This window comes from Papio anubis, chromosome 15 (genome assembly GCF_008728515.1).
Source record: "Papio anubis isolate 15944 chromosome 15, Panubis1.0, whole genome shotgun sequence".
Classification (NCBI taxonomy): Eukaryota; Metazoa; Chordata; class Mammalia; order Primates; family Cercopithecidae; genus Papio; species Papio anubis.
The window spans coordinates 27,771,660-27,799,655 of record NC_044990.1 but is presented as its reverse complement, the minus strand read 5'-3'; the positions used below and the strand labels follow the sequence as shown (position 1 = coordinate 27,799,655).

Here is a 27,996-nt window from a genome sequence, read left to right as displayed (position 1 = left end):
ATTGTAAAATTCTAACATAAAATTTTCAATCATTGACATTTATTAATAGCTAATAAAGGCAGAAAATTTTGGCTCTGACAAATGACTAAAGCTGTCAACAAAAACATTAGTGTGAACCTAATGAATAAAGTTACTAGTTTTTTTTTTTTTCTGGAACTACAATAGCCTACTAGGATCCTTAGATAATAAATGTAGTAGTAGTATATATTCCTAACATTATGTGTTGATTATTTTTAAAAATGTATTTCAGTGTTACTGTACATTAGAAATAAAGAGTAATTAACAAGGGACATGAGTTTCTCATTAAAGAGTTTTTCTTCTGATGTAAGTCTGACTGATGCTTCCAGATGAATGGGACTCATAAAAAGCTCCTCACAACTTTTCCATTTCTGTGTAAATTGCCCATTTTTAGAAAATGCCTCTCCCTCAAATTCGGTTAATAAAACTTATAAAAACAAGTTTTTCTTAGTCATTTTGAACTGAGAAAAAGGATTATCCATGAAAGTCATTATTTATACTTCATTGTTTCACTCATATCTATAGGTTTTCAAGTACAAAATTCAGTTGTGGTGCTTTGTAATTACATTTAGGATGTATATTTTAAAATGGAAAAATTGAAGCATAGAAGATACTGATTGGAAGATTCTTTGACATATATAATTTGCTTCATAATGATATGGTATTATTACATATATAATGATATGTTTGTAACTTAACCATCTCTGTGAAGGCAATTCTAAATTACATTTTTTGGGGGAGAGTATTCCTGGATACAGTAGCAAATACAGTAGAACTTTAAGGTGCATGTTTTTGTTTTAAGATTTTTGTATAATCAAAAGCACCCATTTTAGGAGAACAGTTCAATTAATATTGACATACATATGCACTTATCTAACCTCTATCCCATTTAATTTTTAGAAATGAATCTTACAGGCACAATTATTTGCCATGTACATTTGATTTCATTTCTTTCTATCTGTGAATCCTATTTGGAATACAGATAAAAGAATACTATCCCTGAACTTTTCTGAATTTTATTTTATTTTATTTTTATTTTTTTGAGATGGAATCTCAGGTCTGTCACCCAGGCTGGAGTGCAGTGGTGTGATCTTGGCTCACTGCAACCTCTGCCTCCCTGGTTCAAGTGATTCTTCTGCCTCAGCCTCCTGAGTAGCTGGGATTACAGGAGCGCACCACCACACCGGCTAATTTTTGTATTTTAGTAGAGATGAGGTTTCACCATGTTGGCTAGGCTGCTCTCGATCTCCTGACCTCATGTGATCCGCCCACCTCAGCCTCCCAAAGTGCTGGGATTACAGGCATGAGCCACTGCGCCTGGCCCTGAAATTTTTTTTATGTGGTGGTAGGTTTATTTTAATTTTTTTAGTTTAACAGAAGGTGCCTGTGCCTTAAGTTAAATTAACAGGCTCTTAAGAAATCATTTTGGAAATGTTCCTCTCTAACTCATTGTTGATTGTAAAATAAACTTATGTGAGGAAAAGAAGGTTTATTTTTTAGTTGACTTTCTTCAGATGAGTTAGCGGTTTGGTTATACCTCTGGAAATGTTGAGACTTCTGTTTTGCCTTCAGAGATAAATTTCCCACTCCCTTCAGTTTTCCTGGGAAACCCTTGACATTCAAAACGTTATTTTAAAAAAAATTTTTTGAGACAGAGTCTCACTGTGTTGCCCAGGCTGGAGTGCAGTGGCACAAACATGGCTCACTATAGCCTTGACCTCCCAAAGTGTTAGGATTATAGGTGTGAGCTACTGCACCTGGCCTCGAATTATTATTGAATAGCATAGTTGGAGATTAGATATTAGACATTTTTCCCTTTGAAATATTTTAAGTGGGATAACAACAAGGACATTTAATGCTCCAAGTGGCTATTCTCCTCTTCCCCTAGGTCCTTTCCCACCCCCATCCCCCCCACCGCCAACTCTCCTTTCCATTTATGTCACTGAACATATTCAGATGACTCACTTGAGTGGTTGATTTTGAGCCATCTTCAATGGTGCTCACACACAAGTTAGGAATATGAAATATTTTACTGTGTATTAGGAAAGAGAATGCTGCCAAAATCTACTACAAAATCTACAGGGTGTGAGTTCCCTGGGAGCAGAGTTGGATGATCTTTTTTGGCTTTCTCTCCAGAATCTGAGCCAAGTACTACTCTTTATGAAACTTTATAGCCAAAGGAATCATATTTGAATAATGCTTTGAAAAGACAGGACAGGCCAGGCGTAGTGGCTTACGCCTGTAATCCCAGCACTTTGGGAGGCCAAGGCGGGTGGATCACGAGGTCAGGAGTTTGAGACCAGCTTGTCCAATAGGGTGAAACCCCGTCACTACTAAAATACAAAAATTAGCCAAGGGTGGTGGTGAGCGCCTGTAATCCCAGCTACTCAGGAGGCTGAGGCAGGAGAATCTCTTGAACCCGGGAGGTGGAGGTTGCAGTGAGCTGAGATCATGCCGTTGCACTCTAGCCTGAGCAACAGAGTGAGACTCCACCTCAGAAAAGAAAAGAAAAGAAAAGAAAAGACATGACAATCAGATATTCCACAGTTTGAACTAAAAAAAAAAAAAAAGGTTATTTGTTTATTCATTCAAAATACCATTTAAGAGAGGCATTTCTACTATAAAAGTATTTGCATGATCTATTATACAAGCTTTGGAAAAAACCAGAACATTCGAAGGAAGAAGGAAATTAAGCATCCACGAGCAAACTACACTACTCGGAGGCACTCACTGTTAACATTTCAAAATTATTTTTTCTATACATAGGTTTTGTGTGTTTGTGTTTTTGTTTGCTTTACATAGTTGTAGTTATGCTACGTAATTTAGGATGCTGTTTTTTATATTAACATTTCTATTCTATTTCACATTCTTTGGAAATATTTTCGTAGACATATTTCATCAGATTTAATAAGTTACTGGTTGTAGGACGTATGGTTACTTTACGTACAACCGAGAAAGAAAAGAACCCGCCTGTTAGTGTAAGGCACCAACAATTGTAACACCTAAGCTTTGAAGATATTAAAATGTAAAACAACTGGAAAAAGTTTAAAAGTTTAAAAAATCTGTGACATATGCTAATGTTCCATCAACTGGGTATATCACAATTTAATTATTTCCCTCTGTTAGATCAGATGTTTCTCAGTTTTTTATGATAAAAAATTACAGTAAACATTTTTGCATATAAAGATAGTTCCTTATTTTAGTTTATTTTCCTAGGACAGATTACCAGAAATGGAATTACTATAAAGCCAGAGGCTATGAACATTTTAAGGTTCTAGATTCATATTTGCCAAATTATTGTCTGATTTATATCCCCACCAGTAAGAAATGAGAGCCTGTTGCACAATACCATCATTAAAACTGAGTTTGTCAAAACAACAAAAAACTTAGTAACATAATGGACAAAATAGTCTTTCACTTTGAGTTTGCATTTTTTTTATTATAGAGAATGGTTAAACATTTACTTGGCCGGGCGCGGTGGCTCAAGCCTGTAATCCCAGCACTTTGGGAGGCCGAGGCGGGTGGATCACGAGGTTAGGAGATCAAGACCATCCTGGCTAACATGGTGAAACCCCGTCTCTACTAAAAATACAAAAAAAAAAAAAAAAGCTAGCCGGGCATGGTGGCGAGCGCCTGTAGTCCCAGCTACTCGGAGGCTGAGGCAGTAGAATGGCGTGAACCCGGGAGGCGGAGCTTGCAGTGAGCCGAGATCACGCCACTGCACTCCAGCCTGGGCGACACAGCGAGACTCCGTCTCAAAAAAAAAAAAAAATTTACTAATGTGTTTATTAACTATAATTCCTCATTTATGGTTTTCCCTTATCTGTATGTTTCCTTAATGGTTTTCTTAATTGTCTTGAGATCTTTTGTAATGATATTAGCCCTCCATCTTTCAGATTCATATCACAGAATTCTCTAGTTTGTTGTTTTCCTGTAATTTAAAAAAAATTATTTTATCTATAGAAATTCAAATGTATATTTGTGGAATATTTGTATTCACTTTGATTTGTTGGTCTTTTTCTTTGAAATTTATTTTGTCATTTCTAAAATTAGAGAAACTATTTCACATCCAGAAATTTGAGAGTCACTTATATTAACATCTCTATCTGGGCTGTATTGTTAATTGATGTGTTTGTTTCTTGTGCTATTACTGTGTTACAGTACTTTAGAACACTTTTCATTTCATTTCCTCCTAAGGAATCTTCCTTTTTCAAATTTGTTATTTTTGCTTATTTAGTATTCTTGACTACATTTAGATACCAAAAAATTTTTTTTGGACATTTGATTGGAACTGTACAAACTGTGGACTTCAAGAATAACTGACATTTAAATAGTATTTATTCTATTAAAGAACATAATGGGGTGTGTTTTTTTAACCTCAGATCTTTCCTATCTTAATTATATAGGTTTTCTCCACAAGTCTCTTTATTATTTCAGAAAAAATAAATGTGCTCATTATAAATAATGCAGAAAAATACCTACATGAAGAAAGTTAAACCATCACAAACTCATAATTTAGATAATATAATTAAGATTAGCTAAGCCACGTTCTAGAATCATTCTGTGACTATAACATTAAAAGGATGGCTAGCTGAAGGGATGAATAGATAAATAGACACATACATCTTCTATTTCTCTGTTTTATTTGTTAGTTTTCTATTTCAGGAACAGTAATTATCCTATTTTTGAAATTAAGGTTTTGTAGTTTTTTAAAATACAGATCTGGTATAGATTTTGTACATATTTAGTTGGCAGTATGAACAAAATATGCTTTTCATTATGTTTTCTGGCTGGCAATTGCTTAGATGTGAAAGCTGTATGTATATTTATCATGTATTTGACTACTTTACGTAACTTCTACTAATTTCAGTTGTTCATATTTTTATGTATGTAATCATATTGTCTGTTAATTATAATTTTGTCACATTCTTCCCAAATTTTATAACATTTATTTTATATTTTTATTATTTACATTATATATTATATTATATATATTATATAATTATATATTATGTTATATATTTATATTTATAGCATATATTTTATACCTTAATGCATTGACCACAACATATGGTAATGATAGAGTGATTGTGATGACCTTCATTTTATACCGCCTCTTAGTAAGAATGCCTCCATTAACCATTATTTTGTAAATTGAGCTAAGATTTGTATCTCTCTTGGTTTTAATTTTATTAGATACCTTTTCCATATGCCACTGAGATAATTTTTATTTGACTTATCGATATAATTTATTATATTCATCAGTTTTCTATTATTAAAAATCTGATTTGGTATTTTATTTTGTAAACACAGCCTTTGATTTTTATTGGCCAGAATTTTACTTAGGGTCTACATTGAACATATTTAAACTGAAAATAATTTAGATCACTTTCCTAGTAGCTCCTGTTCTCACTTCTGTCAGTAGCTACCTTTTATCTCTTTCCCTACCAGACTCCTGTTTTTTGTTTTGTTTTGTTTTGTTTTGTTTTTGTTTTTTTTTGAGACAGAGTCTCGGTCGGTTTCTGTCTCTCCTCCATCTTCCTTTCTCTTCCCCCTATTCCTTCACTATCTTCGTCCTTAGATAATTTTAGTTTGCCCTCACATCTGCATAATTGGTAACGTATAGAATTCTAGGTGAAAACGTATAGAATTCTTTTTCCCTAGAAACTATGGAAACAGTGTTTCACTGCCGTCTGTCATTTGGGGTGAAGTTACTAATCCTGATTCCACTCTTGACAGTCTGGTTCTTAGGTGCCACTCTAGAGTTTTCCCCTTTATGGAAGTTTGTGGGATTTCTCTTTAGAGTTCAGAAATTTCACCGTGTATCTCGGAGTAGGCCTTTTTGCATTCCTGCCATGTGATAACCATGAGTTTACTTAAATCTGAAGACATGTTCAGCTCTAGGAATTTTGCTTCCTTTTTATTTGTTGATGTATTTGTTACTCTCTCATCGGTTATCTCTGTTTTTTTCTTTTCCTTTAAGAATTTATATTCAATCAGTATTGGCTCTCCAGCTCTACCCTGTATATTTCCAACTTTTCTCTGAATTAGTTCTTTGCTTTTCTTTGTATTTTACTCTTCATTTCAGATTTCCATGGCTTGGTCTTTAAATTGCGGATTTGTTTTTCAATTCTATACCCTTCTGCCAATCGGCTATTCTATTGCATTGCATGTTCTTAGTTCCAAGAATGTTTTCTCATTGATTGTTTACTTCTTTTCCCTAGCAGCCTGTTCTTATTTTATGGATGTGATAGCATAGCATATCTTTTGGGTATATAAATATAATGTAATTTTTACCATCTCCCCCATGGTTTGCTGTATTTATTTTTATACTTCTCTTTTATATTCTTGATTTTCATCAAACACCTCATGATTCTTGCATGTGATTTGTTTATATTTATTAGCGAGGAACTGTACTAGTTGGTATTGGCAGCTGGGATGACTTTCTTCAGCCACCTTAAAGAATTGGGCAAAGTAGCTGGGCACAGTGGCTCGTGCCTGTTATCCCAGGACTTTGTAAGGCTGAGGTGAGAGAATCACTTAAGGTCAGGAGTTCGAGGCTGCAGTATGCTGTGACTGCGCCACTGCACTCCAGCCTGGGTGACAGAGCAAGAACTTGTCTCTAAAACATTTTTTAAAATATGAAATGGGCAAAGTATAGAATTAGGAAATGTACAGAATAAGAAAGTTAAAAAGCTTGTATGGGCCAAGTGTGGTGGCTCACACCTGTAACCCCAACACTTTGGGAGGCCAAGGTGAGAGGATCTCAGGAGTTTGAGACCAGCCTGGGCAACATACAGAGACCATGTCTCTACATAAAATTAAAATTAGCCAGGAGTTCGAGGCCAGCCTGGGTAACATGGCAAACCCCGTCTCTACTAAAAATATAAAAATTGACTGGACGTGGTGGCACCTGCCTGTGGTCCCAGCTACTCGGGAGGCTGAGGTGGGAAGATTGCTTGAACCCAACAGGTCAAGACTGCAGCAAGCGGTTATCACACCACTGCACTCCAACCATAATGGGACAACCTTTTACCAACTGTCATACTGGTGAAAGTTTTAAATTCTGACAGGTCCAAATGTTAGGAAGGATGGGCAATAACTGCAACTAACACTACACAGCTGTGAAAGTATAAATTGGCATAAAAACTTGAGAAAGCAATTTGGCCATATTGAATGAAGATGACCATACCTTTTGTCTCTGCTTTGCATCTATTTTAAAGCAGTATTTTGTTTTTTGAGACAGAGTCTTGTTTTTTCACCCAGGCTGGAGTGCAGTGGCTCAATCTCGGCTCACTGCAACCTTTGCCCCCTGGGTTCAAGTGATTCTTGTGCCTCAACCTCCTGAGTAGCTGGGATTACAGGTGCCTGCCACCACACCCAGCTAATTTTTGTATTTTTTGTACACTGCACCCAGCCTGTACTACATTTTTTATCTGTTTATCTTTTGATGGACACTTAAGTTGGTTCCATGTCTTGGCTATTGTGAATAAGGTTGCAATGATCATGGAAGTGCAGATATTTCCTTGACATACTGATTTCAGTTCCTTTGGATATATACCCAGAAGTGGGATTACTGGATCATATGGTGGTTCTATTTTTATTTTTTGCATATCCTCCACACCATTTCTTATAGTGGCTGTACTAATTCACCTTCCCACCAACAATGTACCAGAGTTCCCTTTTCTCAGCATTCTCATTAACACTTTTCTTTCTTCTTTTTTATTTTGATTGGCTGTGTCACAATCTATTTACTAGCCAATTGCTGCATCCAGGACAGGGAATACTCTGGCCAAACCTGGGTCATGTTCCCACCCTTTTGATGGGGTGAGGTGATGTGGGAAGTATGGCAGACACATCTATCACCAGAAGAAACCCAGACCAAACAGCTACCAGTGATTTTCTTCCTTTTCTTTTACTTCTCTGATTCAGTTATTTCTACTTCTATCTTTATTTCCATCCATCTTTTCTTGGAGATTTTTGGGGCAGTTTCCTTTTTAACTTCTTTAGTTGAATCCTTATTTATTTTTATTCCTATATGAATGAGTTATAATTGTAGATTCTCACCCTCCCACATGTTCTGCCAACAATATAAAGGCTCCTTTTCAAGAACTATTTCTGATTTTTTAGCATTAATTTTGTTGAGCTCTTTGTGGGCCTCATTCCATCTCATCTTTTTGTTCCATTTTTAGTAAACATACACTGTCTGTTCACACATAAATGGTATATTGGCTAAAGATTTAATTATGGGGTTATAGACTTTCCTTCTCAGAACTGTAGGTTTTCTCCATGGCCTTGGGGCATTTGGTTCATGGAAGTCCAAAACCAACCTGATTTTTATGCTTTCATTTGTTTGTTTTTTTAAGGTCATTTTGTTGGAATGTGATTTGAGAAGGAAATGTTTATTTATTTTAAAAGCCGCAAGACACTGAATGTTGGATCTTATCATGAATCTCAACTAGAAAAATCTTTTGAATGATCAAGTTTAGATTGTTTTTCTGTTTATGCTGTTATATCTTTGATTCTATTCCATTTTTAATTCCTTTGTTGTTTTTGGCTTCCTATCCTCCCCCTCCATTGTTGTAACACCTGTTTGTTAGGGGATAACACTCCACTTTCTTCATATTGCTATAAAATACCTATATAGATATAAAGATAAACACACTCTATATCTTTTCTTCATCATTTTAGTTTTTTCAACCTTTTCTTGCCTTCTGGGAAAATTTTGGATGTGTCTGTGTCTCTCACTACATCGTGAGCCCTTTGAGGCTTCTTTGTTTTATATTTCCTGTTCAGTGCCTAGTACATTATAAGTGTTCAGTAAATACTTTTTGAATGAATACATGCAGACTAACTAATTTTGTACCTTGAAGTTGCCCCAGATGCATTTTCTGTATTGTTATTCTGCTCTATGCAGTTTGGGATTCCCAGTCTGCATTTTGGGCATGTGTGTGTTTATGTGTGTGTATATGTGTATATTTTCAGTCTTTTACCTTGGCCAGCTCTTTTTTTGTCTAAAAGAGCTTTTTGTCTCCTTTTCTTCTTTTCTTAAATTTATGTCTGTTCTAGCTTTATAGAGAATTCATTTCAGAAGCAACATTTCTTGCCCAAGTCTGTAGGGCATTTATTTCCTTTTCTTGTGTTCCTTTAATAGTAATAATAATAATAATAAAAAACCAACCTATTTATTGTTTATTCTGCTTACTGACTCCTGGAAGAGGAAAAGTATAACAGGGCCGTTGTCAGTCCACTAACATTTCTGGGCTGCGTGGCCTGCAGTCAGCATTAATGCTGAGGGCAGGTTGATGTGCATGGTCTCAACACAGTTTTCAATGCGTAGGAGGCGTTTATCTAGTGTCAGTCTTCTGGACTAACGTGTGTCTTTTCCTGTCCCCACTGCCTGCTTTGCTGAAATAGTATGTATGTTCTTAAAACTCTGAGGTAGACTTTATGGAAGAATTACTGCCCACCACCTTATCCCCACAAGGCACCATTGTCAGGCCTCTCCATTCCTTTTGTTCCCACCTTAAACACTTTATCTTTGGCTTTATCTTTATCATGATAGGATACTGGGGGTTAAAGACTCAGAATGGGTGTGGGACAGTGGTGAGTAACCTAGAGCCCTGATGCTCAGTCTTACTCTAAGAACAACTTCATTTTACAGATAGAACAAATGACACCTAGAAGGGGGTGATTAACTTCTTTTGAATCATACAGTAGATCAGTTACCAATCAACTAGAGGGAGTTAACGTGTCTTGTGTTTATGTAGAAGGTTTGAGTGCTACTTGGCTCTTTGCTTAAATGAGCATCAGTGGGCTAAAGGATGTGATTGGAGTAGATGCATATATAGTGACCAGCATGGTCGCCCAGAGTGTGAGAAAGGCAGCCTCGAGATTCCAGGTGATGGGGCAGGTGTTTAGTCTAGGAATGGAGTGGGGCTGGCCATAGTCTGAGAAGAACTGGGGGAGGCAGGAGAGTTCTGCCTTAATTTGCAGGGGTCTGGGTGCTGGAACTCAAGCATAGTTTAAGAATATGAGTTTTGATTTTCTTCAAAATATGGATCCCAAAATTGAAGAATAATAATCAGATGAAATTTTGAAAAAATGTTAAACTAATCTTATTACAATAAGTAGGTATAGGAAAGTATGAATATAATTTTTTAAAGGAGATTGTATCGAGGCAGTATACTGTGTGTTATTTCCCCGTTATATAACCCCATTTCCCCTAAAATGTTTGCTTTTTCCACTTAATAATAAGCTCCAAAGAACAGATAGTGTGTTTTTCTTGTTCGTGGCTCTATCCCTAGTATTTAGCAAAGTGCCTGTGCTCAGTAATTACTCAGATTATTTATTCAATGAATAAATGAACAAACCCACCATCAGATGAAAAGGGGAGATAGTGGGCTGGGTGCGGTGGCTCACGCCTGTAATCCCAGCACTCTGGGAGGCTGAGGCGGGTGGATCACAAGGTCAGGAGATCAAGACCATCCTGGCTAACATGGTGAAACCCTGTCTCTACTAAAAATAAAAAAAATAAAAAAATAAAAAAAAAAACCTGGGCGTGGTGGTGGGCACCTGTAGTCCCAGCTACTCAGGAGGCTGAGGCAGGAGAATGATATGAATCCGAGAGGCAGAGCTTGCAGTGAGCTGAGATTGCGCTGCTGTACTCCAGCCCGGGTGAGAGTGCGAGACTCCCTCTCAAAAAAAAAAAAGGGGAGATAGTGAATCAGAAAATGCTAGCTAACCACCAGATTGAGTTGGAAACCCTGAAAACGTTTTTAATTTAAGTAAATTAGCATTAGCTTGTTACAGTGAAAACCAAGCAGAGTAATAATGGACAAAAGTCATATCATATCTATGATACCGTGTCATAATTTGTACTCTGGGCCGGGCGCGGTGGCTCAAGCCTGTAATCCCAGCACTTTGGGAGGCCGAGACGGGCGGATCACGAGGTCAGGAGATCGAGACCATCCTGGCTAACACGGTGAAACCCCGTCTCTACTAAAAAATACAAAAAAAAAAAAACTAGCCGGGCGAGGTGGCGGGCTCCTGTAGTCCCAGCTACTCAGGAGGCTGAGGCAGGAGAATGGCGTGGACCTGGGAGGCGGAGCTTGCAGTGAGCTGAGATCCGGCCACTGCACTCCAGCCTGGACTACAGAGCGAGACTCCGTCTCAAAAAAAAAAAAAAAAAAAAAAAAAAAAAAATTTGTACTCTGTTTTGGTGTCAGGGAGTATTTAAAATTCCTACAGTTATATATCTTTCCCTTAGTGCTGTAGAACTACAGGGAGAAAGAGAGCAATTACAGGCATATCTTATTTTATTGTGTTACACCTTTATTGTGCTTTGAAGACACTGTGTTTTTGAAAAATTGAAGGTTTATGGCAACCCTGCATTAAGGAAGTCTATTGGCACCATTTTTTTTTCAACAGCATGTGCTCACTTTATATCTCTTGATACATTTTGTTAATTCTCACAATATTTCAAACTCTTTCATTGTTAGTACATATGTTATGGTGGTCTGTGATCAGCGATCTCTGATGGTACTATTGTAATTGTTTTGGGACACCACAAACTGCCCATAATCGATAAATGTTGCATGTGTTCTGACTGCCCCATCGACTGGCCGTTCCCCTGTCTCCCTTTCCTCAGGCCTCCCTGTTCCCTGAGATACAACAATACTGAAATTAGGCCAGCTCATAACCCTTTAAGTGGCCTCTAAGTGTTCAAGGAAAAGGAAGAATCACATATCTCTCACTTTAAATCAAAAGGTGGAAATGATTAGTCTTAGTGAGGAAGGCATATCCAGAGCTGAGGTAGGCTGAAAGCTAGGCCTTTTGCATCAGTAAGTTAGCCAAGTTGTGGATGCAAAGGAAAAGTTCTTGAAGAAAATGAAAAGTGCTACTCCAGTGAAAACACAAATAATAAGAAAACAAAACAGCTAATTGTTAATACGAAGAAAGTTTCAGTGGTCTGGATAGAAGATCAAACCAGACAGACATTCCCTTAAGCCTAGTCCAGAGCAAGGCCCCAACTCTCTTCAGTTCTATGAAGGCTGAGAGAGGAAAGGAAGATGCAGAAGAAAAGTCTGAAGCTAAAAGAGGTTGCTCCATGAGGTTTAAAGAAAGAAGCCATCTCCAGAACATAAAAATGCAGGGGAAAGCAGCAAGTGCTGTTTATAGAAGCTGCAGCAAGTTATCCAGAAGATCTAGCTGAGATCATTGGTGAGGGTGGCCACAAAAAACAACAGATTTTCAGTGTAGATGGAACACCCTTGTATAGGAAGAAGATGCCATCTAGGATTTTCATAGCTAGAAAGGAGGAGTGAGTGCCTGGCTTTAAAGGACAAGCTGACTCTCTACTTAGGAGCTAATGCAGCTGGTAACTTGAAGTAGAAGCTAATACTCATTTCCCATTCCAAAAACCCTAAGGCTTTTAAGAATTATGCTAAAACTATTTGGCCTGTGCTCTATAAATGGAACAACAAAGCCTAGATGACAGCATGGTTTACTGAATATTTTAAGCCTTCTGTTGAGACCCACTGCTCAGAATAAAAGATTCCTTTGAAAATATTACTGCTTATTGACAATGCACCTCATCATCCAAGAGCTCTGATGGAGGTTTACAAGGAGCTTAATGTTGTTTTCATGCCTGTTGACATCCATTCTGCAGCCCATGGACAAAAGAGTAATTTTGACTTTCCAAACTTGTTAAATAAATACATTTCATATGTTCCTATTGTTCTAATACAAGTTTAAAAAATGAAAGAAATAAATTTCATAAGATGCAAGCTGCCATAGTGAGTGATTCCTCTAATGGATCTGGGCAAACTAAATAGAAAAACCTACTGTAAAAGATTCACCATTCTAGATGCCATTAACATTTGTGATTCATGGGAGGAGGTCAAAACATCAGCATTTTTCAGGAGTTCAGAAGAAGTTGATTCTAACTCTCACGGATGACTTTGAGGGGTTCAAGACTTCAGTGGAGGAAGTAACCCCCATTGTGGTGGAAATAACAAGGGAACAAGAATTAATAATAGAGCCTCAAGATGTGACTGAATTGCTGCAATCTCATGATAAAACTTGAACAGGTGAGGAATGTTGCTTCTATGGATGAGCAAAGAAAGTGGTTTCTTAAGATGGAATCTACTCCTGCTGAAGATGAAATGACAACAAAGGATTTAGAGTATTACATAAATTTAGTTGATAAAGCAGTGGCAGGGTTCGAGAGGACTGACTTCAATTTTGAAAGCAGTTCTACTGGGAGTAAAATGCTAACAAACTGCATCACATGCTATAGAGAAATCTTTCATGAAAGAAAGAGTCAAAGTAGCAAACTTTATTGTCTTCTTTTAAGAAATCGCCGGTGTGCACGCACGCGCAGCAGACATTACATCCAAGAGGAAATAATCCAGGCAAGGAAGCACAAGCTAATCAAGATGTGTAGTTCTGTCGCTGCCAAGTTGTAGTTTTTGACAGATCGTCGCGTCAGGGAAGACTATCCTCAAAAAGAGATTTTACGAGCACTGAAGGCCAAATGTTGTGAGGAGGAACTGGACTTCAGGGCTGTGGTGATGGATGAGGTGGTGCTGACAATCGAGCAAGGAAACCTGGGTCTGCAGATCAATGGAGAGCTAATCACTGCCTACCCACAAGTGGTGGTAGAGTACCAACCCCTTGGGTGCAAAGTGATAGTGATATCACTGTTTTGCGCCATCTAGAGAAGATGGGATGCCGGTTAATGAACCGACCTCAAGCCATCTTGAACTGCATTAATAAGTTCTGGACATTTCAAGAGTTAGCTGGCCATGGTGTTCCTCTGCTAGATACTTTCTCTTATGGTGGCCATGAAAATTTTGCTAAAATGATGATGAAGCAGAAGTACTGGAGTTCCCAATGGTAGTAAAGAATACGCGGGGTCATAGAAGTAAAGCTGTTTTCTTGGCTCAAGATAAGCACCATTTGGCTGATCTAAGCCATCTTATTCGCCATGAAGCACCATACCTGTTCCAGAAGTGTTAAAGAGTCTCATGGACGGGATGTACGTGTCATTGTCGTGGGAGGCTGTGTGGTTGGCACCATGTTACGTTGTTCAACAGATGGGAGAATGCAAAATAACTGCTCATTAGGTGGTGTGGGGATGATGTGCTCATTGATTGAACAAGGGAAGCAGCTAGCTATCCAGGTGTCTAATATCCTGGGGATGGATGTGTGTGGCATTGACCTGTTGATGAAAGATGACGGCTCCTTCTGCGTCTGTGAGGCCAATGCAAATGTAGGTTTCATCGCCTTTGATAAGGCGTATCATAGGTCTAGATGTAGCTGGTATCATAGCAGACTATGCTGCCTCCCTTCTACCCTCTGGCTGGCTCACCCGGCGTATGTCCCTGTTCTCTGTGGTGTCCACTGCCAGTGAGACTAGTGAGCCGGAGCTGGGTCCCCCAGCCAGTACTGCTGTTGACAACATGAGTGCAAGTTCCAGCTCGGTTGACAGCGACCCTGAAAGCACGGAGGGAGAGCTGCTCACCAAGCTCCCAGGCGGCCTGTTCAGCATGAACCAGCTGCTAGCCAATGAAATCAAACTACTGGTGGACTGACTCCACTGGTAATTAACCAACAAAACCCTTGTAAAACTTTCTTTCTTTTCTATTTTTGAAACCAACTTGCAATGCTGTTCATGGAGGATGCTCAGGAAGATGAGAGAAAATTAGTAGGATTAGTTGGAGAGAGAGGAAGATAGATGAGACCTCTGCTCGTAAGATGTTACTTTCATTTACAAATCCTACAAATAGAGAGGCAGAATAGGTGGGGTATAGAAAAATGTCAGGCTCTCATAGTTACCCTTTTAAACTGCTAGAAAATTTGTATACTCATAGGCCATGAGGAACAAAAAATTTTTTTTTCATGGTCCCTTGTTTTTGTTTTTGTACCAAAAAAACCCAGTTTTGCTACAAATATCTGAGTAGCATAACTTCACATTGTGTTGGAAGATTTGTCATTGAGGAAAACATCTGCTTAAATTACAGGAACTTTTATATTATACAGCTCTGAAAATTCTGCCATTTCCTTATTAACTAGCAGCTTTAATTTGTAGTTTATGAAATCTTAAGGACTCTTTTACTGGGATTTCTTATTTTTGTTTTTTGTTTTTTCCCCCTTAATTTGGTGGGAGGGTCAAAGTGACTATAACCCAATAAAGACTTCTTAATGACAAAAAAAGAAAAAAAAAAGAAATCGCCACAGCTACTCCAGCCTTCAGCAACCAACACCCTGATCAGTCAGCAGCCATCAACATTAATACAAGACTCCAACCAGCAAAAAGATTAGGACTCACTGAAGGGTCAGGCAATAAATATTTTTATAAATTAAGTTATATTGTTTTCTTAGATATAATACTATTGCAAACTTAATAGACTGCAGTATAGCATAAATATAACTTTTATATGTGCTAGGAAAAACCAAATACACTGGCTTTATTGAGAAATTTGCTTTATTGCAATGGTCTGGAACTGAACCTACAGTATCTCCTAGGTATGTCTATACATGAATGCATTTGGCTTCTTTTTAAAATTCTACTTTAATGCAGAATATTTGATCATTGATTATTATGCATTCAGAGAATAAGTGTATATTTTTTAAAATAATGGAAAAAAGTATAATTGACTCAAAGAGTCAGAAATGTCTAGGACATTTAAGATAGAGTCATATCTAAACTACTGTGCCTTTCTCTTTAGTGAAATAATTCATTCACTATGTCATGGAACTTCTTGTAATAATAGCAACTAAGCATTACAGAATACATATAGTTAAACATTATAGAATATATTTATTATTATTATCACTTTCTTTGGTCAAAATATCTAGTTTTACGTATCAACTTGGACTCTAAAATTATTTCATGTATAATCCTTATGTTTCTATTGCAGGAAAGATTTTAAACTTTGTATAAAAACTTTCAAGCAAAACTTTAAAAATATCGTTTAAAAAATATCTTATATTTATTTAAATTTGGCGTAAAGCTTGAAACTCATTTTAATTTGATCACTTTTAACATTTCAGATTACTGAATTCATGTTATTGAAAATGTATAAGACATATTGGTATAAAAATTTAAGCATATTAAGAGTTAAAGTTATAATTTTTGTTGGCTTATTTGTTTTTAGCATTCCATATTGGAAGAAGAGCTTTCTACACGTGAAAAAAATGCCCTTGTTTAGCAAATCACACAAAAATCCAGCAGAAATTGTGAAAATCCTGAAAGACAATTTGGCCATTTTGGAAAAGCAAGACAAAAAGACAGACAAGGTATGAGCTAAAACAGTAACGTTATGATGAAAGTACATGCAATGACAAAAACCAATGTAAAAGCTTAATGAAGAATTCAAAATATGGTCTGTGATGGGAACATAGAGCCTCTATAAATAGATTGAAGTTGATTTCAGGTTTTATGAAACTGATTATTATTTAGTCTGTTGGGATGAACTTTAGGTTCATTCTCTAGAGACTCTGACCAACACTGGATCCCGCTAGACTGCATAGCTTAAAGATCTAAAAGGTTATACTGGTGTGTAATGTTACATTTACATGAAAGATAAAAAGTTTTTGTTTAAAGATTGACTGATGGTTTCTGTTACGGTGAATCTCATTTTCATATGGTTTTAAGGTCTTATTCAATGGGGCTTCCTCAGGAATGTTAGTTATTCCTTCAAAGGGATATTGAATCCTATATATCCGATTTCTCTATAAAGTGACTAGTTTATGGCAAGATTCAAGATATCTATAAAAGAAATACACAAGTTCATAGTATCCTTCTATTCCAGTAAATGATACAATCTTAAATTCCACAAGGAGTGCAGAAATAGCTTATTCCAATTCTAGTACACTTTGTAATATTGAGCCAAATCTTGGCCCAAATAGAAGAAAAATGGCCTTTTTTGCAAGTATAAATCTAAATGGTAAAGAGAAAAAAAAGAAAAAAAAACCCTTTTACACATTTTCATTAGTAACTAGGAAAAGGCCAACTAAAACCACAATAAATTCACATTATGCAACTACTGCCTTGGCAAAAATGAAAAGATGTGATGATGTTAAGTGCTGACAAGGATGGAGAGCAATGAGGACTTTTCATTAACTGTGGATGATGACATATACATTTATGTAACTGCTTTGAAAACCAGTTTATTATTATCTGTGAAATATGAAGATATGCATGTACTAAAATCCTGCAGTGCCACTCCCAGTTGTAAACTCTAGAGGTATTCTTGCACATCTGTGCCAGGAAAAAGGTACAAGAATGTTCATAGCATTGTTGTTAATAAAAACCCCTCAATGGAAACAACCCAATGTCCATGAACAGTAGAACCAATAACAAAGTTGTGGTATAGGCATTAGTGCGGAACATTGGAAAGTGATAAAAATTAAAGAACTTCTGCCTACATGCAACAGCATAGATGAATTTCTCAAATATAATGTTGAATGAAAGAAGCAAATTATGAAAGGGTAATGTACTGGTCCATAAAGTTGAAAATCAGTGGAACTAAGCTATATTGTTTCAGCCTAAGTTTTCTCATCTATAAAATAGGAATAATAAGAAATGTAAAGACATGTTTGTCACAAGAGATTTAAAAGTATTTACATCTGAACTGAAAGGAGCCTTCAGGTGACTCCTGGGTGCTGAAAATATTCTGTTTCTTGACTGGGTGATGGTCATAAAGATGTCTGCTTTATGATTATTCTTAACTCTCTCTTAAACATACTCTCTGTGTATGTTTACAGCACTCTTCTGTGGCCATATCTCACAATTTAAGATGCTTCCAGTCTAGTACATTAAGGATTGCTTCAGTCAGGCTATTAAGGATATGAAAAATTACTTTTTAAAAATAGTGTCAAAATTAGCCAGGCACAGTGGCGGGTGCCTGTAATCCCAGCTACTAGGGAGTATGAGGCTGGAGAATCGCTTGAACCCAGGAGGCAGAGGTTGCAGTGAGTTGAGATCATGCCGTTGCACTCCAACCTGGGTGACAAGAGCAAAACTCCATCTCAAAAATAAATAAATAAATAAAAGTAGTGTCACCCAAGAAGCAGAGCTAGAGACAAATAAAAATAAATAAATAATAAAAGTAGCATAATGCTACCATGAGTTATTTTTATGTAATTTGCCTTATTCTACTCATTTCCTTCTTCATTTATAATGATTACAGTATTATACTTAAAAGTAATAAAAGTATATTTCTTTTAAAATATTCATACAAATTATTAACTAAATTAGTCTGCTCTCCTTTCCTACCTGTACTAATTTAAAAGATTTTAAAATTGAGATATAATTAACATACCATATAATGCGCTATTTAAAGTGTACAATTCATTGGTTTTTAGTACATTCACAAGGTTTTGCAACCATCACCACTATCTAATTCCAGAACATTTTCATCACCCGCAAAAGAAACCCTGGAGCCATTAGTAGTCATTGCTTATTTCCCTCTCCCCCAGGCCCTAATACCCACGAATCTATGTACTTTCTGCCTCTATGGATTTGCCTAGTATTCTTTAAAATATAGTGAGGCTTTTTTTTTAAGTTTCATAGATAGCAAAAAAGACAGTGATTCTGTATGAGGAATAAATGAATTGACAAAGAAAGCTTATGAGTTTTGACAATTTACAATTGTATACTTGGACCATTCAAAAATCAAAAGAATAGGAATTTGTTGAAAAACCTTAACACAATGCTTTAAATAAAGATAGCAGCTACTGATAAGTCTTCAAAATGGAATCAATTTAATTTTCAAGAATAAAGTTTATGTTGAATTGCTAGCAAAATTAGACAATGAGTGTGGTTTAAAAGATTATTGGGATGGATGCGATGGCTTATGCCTGTAATCCCAGCACTTTGGGAGGCTGAGGTGGGCAAATTATGAGGTCAGGAGATCGAGGCCATCCTGGCTAACGTGGTGAAACCCCATCTCTACTAAAAATACAAAAATTAGCTGGGCGTGGGGGTGGGCGCCTGTAGTCCCAGCTACTTGGGAGGCTGAGGCAGGAGAATGGTGTGAACCCAGGAGGTGGAGCTTGCAGTGAGCCAAGATTGTGCCACTGCATTCCAGACTGGGCAACAGAGCAAGACTCCATCTAAAAAAAAAAAAAAAAAAAAGATTATTTAATGTATGTTGACTAAGTAGAAATACCAGATAGCTTTTTTATATAAATAAATTTTATAATATTTATAATATTTTCCAAAATGAAAAAGGCAGTGCTTACTGTTTTTGTTTGTTTGTAACTGTACCATCAATTATAAATAAACAGAGCCCAAGACCAAGAAGTGGTTTTTTGGATTATTCGTTTGTTTGTTTATAGCCTAAAAATTTTGATTCTTTTAACTGTTAGCATACTTTTTGGTCACTAGGCTTCAGAAGAAGTGTCGAAATCACTGCAAGCAATGAAAGAAATTCTGTGTGGTACAAATGAAAAAGAACCCCCAACAGAAGCAGTGGCTCAGCTAGCACAAGAACTCTACAATAGTGGCCTGCTGGTGACACTGATAGCTGACTTGCAGCTGATAGACTTTGAGGTAAACCAGCTATAAAAGGACGCCAGTGGTGCTTTTCAATTTTAACATATATCTATCACTATTTCGACTTTTACTTTTCATTATTGCTTTCCATATGTTATTTTTTAAAGTTTTCTCTAAAACGTCTACAATTAATCTATTTTTTACAAAAGCAAAAAGCCAAACTATAGTTAAGTTTTATGCTGCTAGGTAGCAAAACTAATGGCTAATAGAAGTAATAATAAGAAATGACATTTGTTGAATGCTTGCTATATGCCAGGTACAGTTTCAAGCATTTAGCTCACTGAATTCTTAAAACTATCTTTGCGTTTAATACTGTATTATTAGCCCCATGTTATAGATAAAGAACCTAAAGTTCGAAGATATAAAGTAATTTGCCCAAAGTCACTCACTTACTTCAGAGCTTCAAATTCAGACAGTTCTTTTAATGAACACATTAGACTAATGATTTAAGAAATGTGTTAATTGCTAGTAATATGTTTATCTCCTTTTGAAAGCAATTATACCTCATTTACCTAATAATACATTGACTAAGTAAAACAAAAGCTTAGAAATGTAGGTGGTGAATATGTGTAGTCATTTTATTATCTATTGTGTAACTCAGAGGTTGTGATTTTTCAGTGAGAAATGGATACATAGGCGAGTTCGGGCATTGACTGTTGAGGTGACAGAAGTCCTGGTTTGGCTTTGTTGCTTTGTTTCTACCATAATACCAATTTTGTTCCTATTGGGTAGGTACTTGGGTCTCCATTCATTCTCAGAGATAGAGGAGATATGCAAAGTGAATTGCTTTTCGTTTTGTTCACTGAATAAGTGGAAGGAAAACTAACGACAGTGATTACCATGATTAGAACAAGATCAGGTCAGGGCTCTGGGGATCTGTGGAAATAGTAGCCCACAGCTCTCTGCACAAGTTAGACCAGGGAAGATTTTTAGCAGCTGAAGCAGAGGAGGAGGAGTGCAGAGCCAGGAGGCATGCAGTCCAGTTGTGGCTAGAAGCAAGACCAAGTGGGGACGCGGAAGGGCCTGGACTTCAGCTCATCCTTTCAGTTACAGCTGTCTTTTTCTTTCTTTCCCTTCCTTATTCAATCTCTGCCTTTGACATTTTCTGACCCATAACCTTTTTCTTTTTCCTCTTGCTTGGCTTGCTCACTCTCCCTCTCCATCTTAGGTCCCATTTCCTTTGAAAACCAGCTATATGTGAAATTGTAGTCTTACTATATGTATATACTTTTCTGTTTCTTTTATTTAATTTAAAATTAGGTATTATGAACACTTGTAGAAGCTGTGGCATAGTGAAAAAACCACTTGACTCGGAATGAGAATTGCTTAGAGTCCCAGCTCTGCTATTTCATGGTCAGTAACTTAACTGCTTTGAGCTTAAGCTTTCTCATCTATAAAATAGGAATAATATGAACTTACAGCGTTGTTTTAAATATTAAACTAAATAAAAATATATACATATATATGTTGTGTTATATAGGGACACTAAATATGAATGCAAACTGTATACAAATGTCAAGTAGTTGTATTCTTTCATTTCCTCTTTTTCTCAAACTCAAGAACTAAAGTTAAATGTAAGCTGGTTTGTTTTTGTTATAACCCTTGATTTTTTTTTTTTTGTTATAACCTTTAATTTTTTTTTAGATTTAGTTGGTCAGTGACTATAAATAGGGAAACGATTCCCTATTCTTATAGTATTATAGTTTTATAAATTTACCATTGTTTTGCTCATTTCTCTGAGAACAGCAGCATATTAAGCTACTGTCATCACTAATTCATAAGTATGCTTAAGTTAGTTTATGAGATTAACCCAATTTGCAGTGGAGTGCTGGAAGGAATATGACTAAGGATGGTTATGTTTTGAAGAATGAGTCAGGGATGAGAGGTCGTCAGGTTCAGTGACCTGGAGAAGCCTTGAGCAGCCACAGAACCTCAGGTTCAAAGTGCTCTCCAAGAATTGGGGAGTTAGGGAGGAGTATACCAAAGAAAAACTTTGGGTGTCTTACGACTTTCTTTGGCATTGGCTCAGATAACAAAAGAGGAACATAAGAAACAGTTATGTAAGTTCCCCTTCTTTTATGTGGCATAACAAATATAAATTAAAATTTTTGAGAAGAAGTTAATTTAAAAATTATTTTGGAAGTAAGGCATTTAGTTTCCTAAAATAGACTTGTACATTATTGTCAAGTAAACTTTTATTCTCTGGAATCCTTGGCGAAAGGAAGTATCTTTCTGAACATTTGAATTTTCCATATAGCTGAAGATTAAGCCTTCAAACGCAGAGTTAAATTGATTACTCTTGTGGATTACTTTAATTTTTAAAATAGTTATATACTTGCCTTCCCTCCTGAATAATATAAGTTTTAAAACTGATGATTCAAAACTATTATGAAGATTTGTTATTGTGATAATAAGATAGCAGGCAACTCTTAACTTTGTTTATTCAATTGACGTGACACATACCTAGAACGTAATTATAAGTGAATGTGATACTCCATAGATGCAGCCATCTTCCTTCTCTAGCCCATAGAAAAGTATATACTTCTTGGTCGAATGAATAAATGAATGAATGAAAAGGAGTGAAAGTTTAGTACAGTTCAATTGTAAGCATTTCAACTACATACAGTATTTTCAGGAAGGAGGCGCTTCCTTCCTGCCATTATTAGCCTACTTGTAGAAACCTACTATGTTATCTCTATGAACTGGAGGCGTGGACGATCAGCCTGCAGGCGGCAACTCTCCTTCTCAAGCCTAAAGTATCTATATAAGCTAGTGACAGCTTGATAAAATTCCGTCTGACTTCAAACTTACTCCAACGACACAGAACCCCCCACTCCCATGTCTCTTGGTTCATGGCTTGCACTGGGACAACCACTTCTATGTTACCTCGAGTACTAGGACTGTGTTTGCCATACCTAGTGGCATGTTAGTATGTGAATTGATTGAATGAATGTAGTAATGGGAATGAGGGATCAAAGCAGAGGTAAAAGAATTGGACCAAAAGAAGGTGTCAGGACACACCAGTGAGCCATTTTTCTGGAGGAATTAGTAAATTGTTTAGAAGATAATTCAAACTCTTTGGAGTAATGATGATATGATTTCAGTAAGTGAATAGCCTCTCCTGGTGCTTCTTTGGAGAGAACAACAGTCATTTGACTGTAAAATTTCTGGTATGTTTTGATAACAGAAAGGAAAAATTATTATTTTAAGGATGGACTACAGCTTTTGCCAGATAACCTAGGAGAATGGCACATTCTTTACAGAGAAAAAAAGTGAATTTTTATTTAGAAGATACCATGATTGGCTTTTTTGTTAGTTTGAAAGGCTGAAGTCTCTAGGCAATTTCTGGAAGGAAAAGACTGAAAGAAAAAAGCTTAGATTTCCTTGGCAGAGAAAAGTAACAGAAATGTGAGAAATGCCCTCTTTGGCTAAGGTTGATAGGAGTAGGAAATAGAAGAAAGATAGGAGAAAGGTTTGGAGGGAGGGAGAGGGAGGGATCCAGAACCATGACAAAAGGAAGGTGTTCGTGGAGAAAGAGGATCAGGAAGACTGAGGAACCTTTCATAAAAGTGATCTGTAGACTTCCACTTGAAGGTGTTTCTGCACTGTGCTGTAATTATCCTTTGTTCACCTTAAACCTTTGTAAAGGAACTCTGTACTAATCATACATGTTGAGGCCGGGCACGGTGGCTCATGACTGTAATCCCAGCACTTTGGGAGGCCGAGGCGGGTGGATCACGAGGTCAGGAGATCGAGACCAACCTGGCTAACACGGTGAAACTTCCTCTCTATTAAAAATATAAAAATTAGCCGGGCGTGGTGGCGGGCCCCTGTAGTCCCAGCTACTCAGGAGGCTGAGGCAGGAGAATGGCATGAACCCGGGAGGCGGAGCTTGCAGTGAGCCAAGATTGCACCACTGAACTCCAACCTGGGTGACGGAGCGAGACTCCATCTCAAAACAAAAACAAAGCAACAACAACAACAACAACACATGTCGAGTGAAGAAGGGATGGTTTTCTATACTTGGAGTAAACTGAGTGTTGAAAAAATAAACAGTTGCTGGAAACAAGGCAAGGAATGGGGGTTGAAGGGTGCTAGGAGCAGGGGTTTGGAACCCTGAGCTGACAGCAGTGATGGTGGCTGGCAGCACTGACTTAGACTGGGTGGCAGGGACTGACTCAGGAATCTTTGACAAACCCACTTCTCTGTCAGGAATCTAGAGGAAAGTGGCCCATTGGGGTAGGGACAATACTGGAGGATCCTGCTATCATCATGTGAATAATGGCTAGGAGGTCGGCCTTCGGGTTAAATAAAAATCTCATTATGTAGCTATAAATTTTTATCTAACCCTTTAAGCCTTAAAATTGCAGACAGACAAGAACCATTTCAGCATACTATTATGAGGTTCAAAAAATGATTTGTGACTGAGTTTGCAAGGCTTCTGATTTTTATGGGCTCAGGATCAAACTCAGCTGTGTTTTTTGAGGTTTGGCTACTATTCAAAACACAGCTTTATACTCTTTGATGTTTTGAAACACAACGTGATAAGAGATCAAAGGAGGGAAAATGTATTGCCTATAAGGTCTGATACATTCATTTTAAAGGCAGGTGTGCCTTGCAAAACTAGGGGGTGGATGCAAAGTGAACTGTTCAGGCTGAATAAGCAGCTCAAATAAGCAGAAAATTGTCTTCTGTGGTAACTTAATCCCTAATGATTATTTCTTGCCACATTAAAAAAAAAAAATTAGCAAAACAGTCCCAGTGCAGTGGCTCACGCCTATAATCCCAGCACTTTGGGAGGCTGAGGTGGGAGGATTGCTTAAGCCCAGGAGTTTGAGACCCCCTGGGCAACATGGCAAAACCCTGTCTCAACAAAAAAAAAAAAAAAAAAAGCAGGCCATGCGTGCCTGTGGTCCCAGCTACTCAGGAGGCTAAGGTGGAATAATCACAGTGGTTGAGGCTACAGTGAGCCAAGATTGTGCCACTGCACTCCAGCTTGGGTAATAGAATGAGACCCTGTCTCAAAAGAAAAGAAAAAAAAACAAAAGAAACACTCCAGGATCAACTTTTCTGCTTTTCATTAAGCCATTTTGTAGTCCTACATTTTGTAAATGTTTATCCTCTAACAATCTTTTTCTATTCCCTGGACCTGATTAAAGTGGTCCTTGGCCAGGCGCGGTGGCTCCCGTCTGTAATCCCAGCATTTTGGGAAACCTGAGGTCAGGGGTTCGAGACCAGCCTGGCCAATGTGGCAAAACCCCATCTGTACTAAAAATATAAAAATTAGCTCTGGCCATGGTGGCATGCACCTGTAATCCCAGCTACTCAGGAGGCGGAGGCAGGAGAATAGCTTGAACCCGGGAGGTGGAGGTTGCAGTGAGCCAAGATCGCACCATTGTACTCCATCCTGGGCAACGAGAATGAAACTCCATCTCAAAAAAAAAAAAGGCAAAGAAAAAAAAAAGTGGTTCTTTACCTTTGGTTTTATTACTGTAAAAATATAACAGAAATTGTAAAGCCTTAAAATACCAGCTTTGACTGTACTTCATACATTTAACAATTTGAAATGCTTACTATGCATGTCAGCCATTGATTTTATTTAATTATATTTGATCTTGGTTTTATTTGATTGTTTATATACTTCGTGCTCATCACTGGACAAATTAAAGAATTTACAATCTCAGGTAGGGAAATACTATGTCATAGAAAATGGAATTTTATGTTATCATTACCCTATTGCCTTCCTAAAATTAATGAATATAAGCTTTAGAAGGCCTTTATCCTAAAGAGGAATGTAATTTATGGGTGATTAAAAATGGTATTTGGCATCAGGCTCTTAATTAGATGTGAAACCTGTTAGTTATTTGTAATAAAATTAAGACAGTGACCATTAGTTTGATTGTACCAGACATTTTAAGGAATGTAATCTGCATGAGGATGAAGGTTGCTTGCGCTGTGTATAACGTGTTGTGTCTGCCCGCTCCCTGTCCTTTCTGGGGAATGCTCCCTCCTTCTCCACTCACATGGTTACCATGGGAACAACCATTTTGGGTGACATGACACCCTGGACAACACACAGCTGAATGACCTGCAAGTGGATATCTGACCAAAAGAGGGCCAGAGGCTTTCTGCAGGAATTCTGGAACTAGAACTGAGACAGAACCCCAGTATCTAGCCAGGTGCTAAAGATAGTAAATGCAGTTTTTCCATCAGTGGCCATATTTTTCACTATGTGGACTAAAGAAACAGAAGAAGCCGGCCTGCAGAGACAATAGAATGACAAAGATATTGGGACAGTGGGGTAGATAATCTCCCATATAAATTCCAACAGATAGATTTCATGTAATATGTAAATTTAATTATATTTAAATTTTTTTGAGAGCAACTTTGAGCTAGCTTGTACTTTCATTCCCTGTATCTTTCCCAATATGCATAAATTAGTTCAGTTTGAATTTTAGTCCCCAGCAAGATCCCTCACTCATCCATTCAGTGGCCACCCCTCACCCTGCAGACTGTTCTGCCTCTCTACTTCTGCTACTGAAATTCAGCAAAACCATTTGCTCCCACCCACCTCAACTCCCCCGCAACACACCAGCAAGAATAGAGAAGTCCATGACTTCAGTGGCTATAATTTTCATTTTTTAAAATTATGATACAATTTATAAATAGTAACATTCACCCTTTTTAGTGCACAGTTCTGTAATGAAGAACAGTTCCATCACCCTAAAAAATTTTCCTATGCCGGCAGGGCATGGTGGCTCATGCCTGTAATCCCAGCACTTTGGGAGGCCAAGGTGGGCAGATCACGAGGTCAGGAGATCGAGACCATCCTGGCCAACATGGTAAAACCCTGTCTCTACTAAAAATACAAAAATTAACCAGGTGTGGTGGTGTGCACCTGTAGTCCCAGCTACTTGGGAGGTTGAAGCAGGAGAATCGCTTGAACCTGGCAGGCGGAGGTTGCAGTGAGCTGAGATTGTGCCACTTCAGCCCAGGCAACAGAGCAAGACCTCGTCTCAAAAAAAAAAAAAAAAAATTATCCTATGCCTCTTTGTAATCAGCTCCTTTTCCTGTCCCCAGCCTCTGGCAACCATTGATCAGTTTTCAGTCCTTATATTTTCACCACTGCAAAAAGATTGGGTAAACAGAATCATATGTATGTAGCCTTTTCAGCCTGGCTTCTGTCCGCATAATGCATTTGAGATTCATCCATGTTGTTGCCATGTATTAGGAGTCTGTGGCTTTTTATTGCTGAGTAGTAGTCCTTTGCATGGATGGACCACAGTTCATTTATCGATTCCCCACTTGTAGGATATTTTACATATTTCCAGTTTCTAGCAATTACAAATAAAGCGGCCATAACCATTTATGTATAGTATTTAGTGTGAACATAGGTTTTCATTTCACTTAGATAAATACCTAGGAGTGGGGCTGTTGGGGAATGTCAACTTTTTGTTTTGTTTTGTTGTTTTATTTTAGCCATTCTAATAAGGGTTTGTGATATCTCATTGTGATTTTAATTTGGATTTCCCTAATGACTAATGATGTTGAGCATCTTTTCATGTACATTTTTGCCACTATATCTCTTCTTTTATGAAGTATCTATTCAGATCTTTTGCCCCTTTTTAATTTTGTTGATTAATTTTGAGAATTCTTTATATACTGTATAAAAGTCAATGGCTTATGTTTTAAAGTGGGTGTTTTCTAGTCTCTGCCTTCTTTTCTCGTTTCCCTTTTCTCATCTATGCTATCCATGAGGGATGCTCTTTTTCAGCAATTATTCTGGTTGCTGTGACTGCTGTTCACTACCTATTTCTTCCCTCCTTTTCTCTTTTCTTATTTGATTTTAGTTAATACTTCCATATATATCATTCATTCAGCAAATAATTGTGGAGCATTTCATGTTAAAGCTGACTTTTTTGAATTTGCCAGCAAACACAAGGGCTGCTTCTTCAGGTTTGGGATCTTATTGGTCACATTATATGTAACCTGAGAATTGCCAGCTAATTTTTGGCATTTTGGGTCATTTCTGGATGTTCCTTCTTTATTATCAAAGTTACTTTGGAGAGTTTTTTTTTTTTTTTTTTTTTTTTTTTTTCTGGCCACTCCTGAGTCCAGGACTTGAGATCTGGCAACCTGTGGGTTGCAAAAAACTGGTTTTGAAATAGTTAAGGTTTCACTCCAGTTAGATTTGGGATGACAAATTGAGAACTACAAAGATTAACGTGTAATGTAGAGATGATTATTCACCAGCTTGTGCCTGTTTCAGTGTTCTGTAATCCTTTTATTCTAATCCTTTCCTCTGTTTTGGGAGTCGGTCCCTGGTAGCAGAACTTGTTTTTGTTATCCACAGGGGGCTTCCTTTGCCTTTGCACCCATTTGCTAATGAACTAGAAGAATGTTTTCCTCTG

At 37.3% G+C, this 27,996-nt stretch overlaps 1 protein-coding gene and 2 pseudogenes across 7 annotated transcripts in view; all 3 read left to right on the top strand.

Annotated features, from left to right (window-relative positions):
• CAB39L (calcium binding protein 39 like) overlaps positions 1-27,996 on the top strand; it is a 134,083-nt gene that overhangs the window by 48,908 nt on the left and 57,179 nt on the right. For all 5 annotated transcript variants that reach the window (XM_021929625.2, XM_017951243.2, XM_017951244.2 and 2 more), the window contains 2 exons: positions 16,182-16,323; positions 19,418-19,582. In XM_021929625.2, the coding sequence (XP_021785317.1) occupies positions 16,182-16,323; positions 19,418-19,582 (307 nt within the window). The remainder of the gene's footprint in view (positions 1-16,181; positions 16,324-19,417; positions 19,583-27,996) is intronic.
• Positions 11,734-14,948, top strand: LOC110741689 (annotated as a pseudogene). The gene has a single exon (XR_004178701.1). The product of XR_004178701.1 is annotated as a tigger transposable element-derived protein 1-like (transcript).
• LOC101024193 lies at positions 13,227-14,948 on the top strand (annotated as a pseudogene). Its single transcript, XR_004178700.1, has one exon. The product of XR_004178700.1 is annotated as a beta-citrylglutamate synthase B pseudogene (transcript).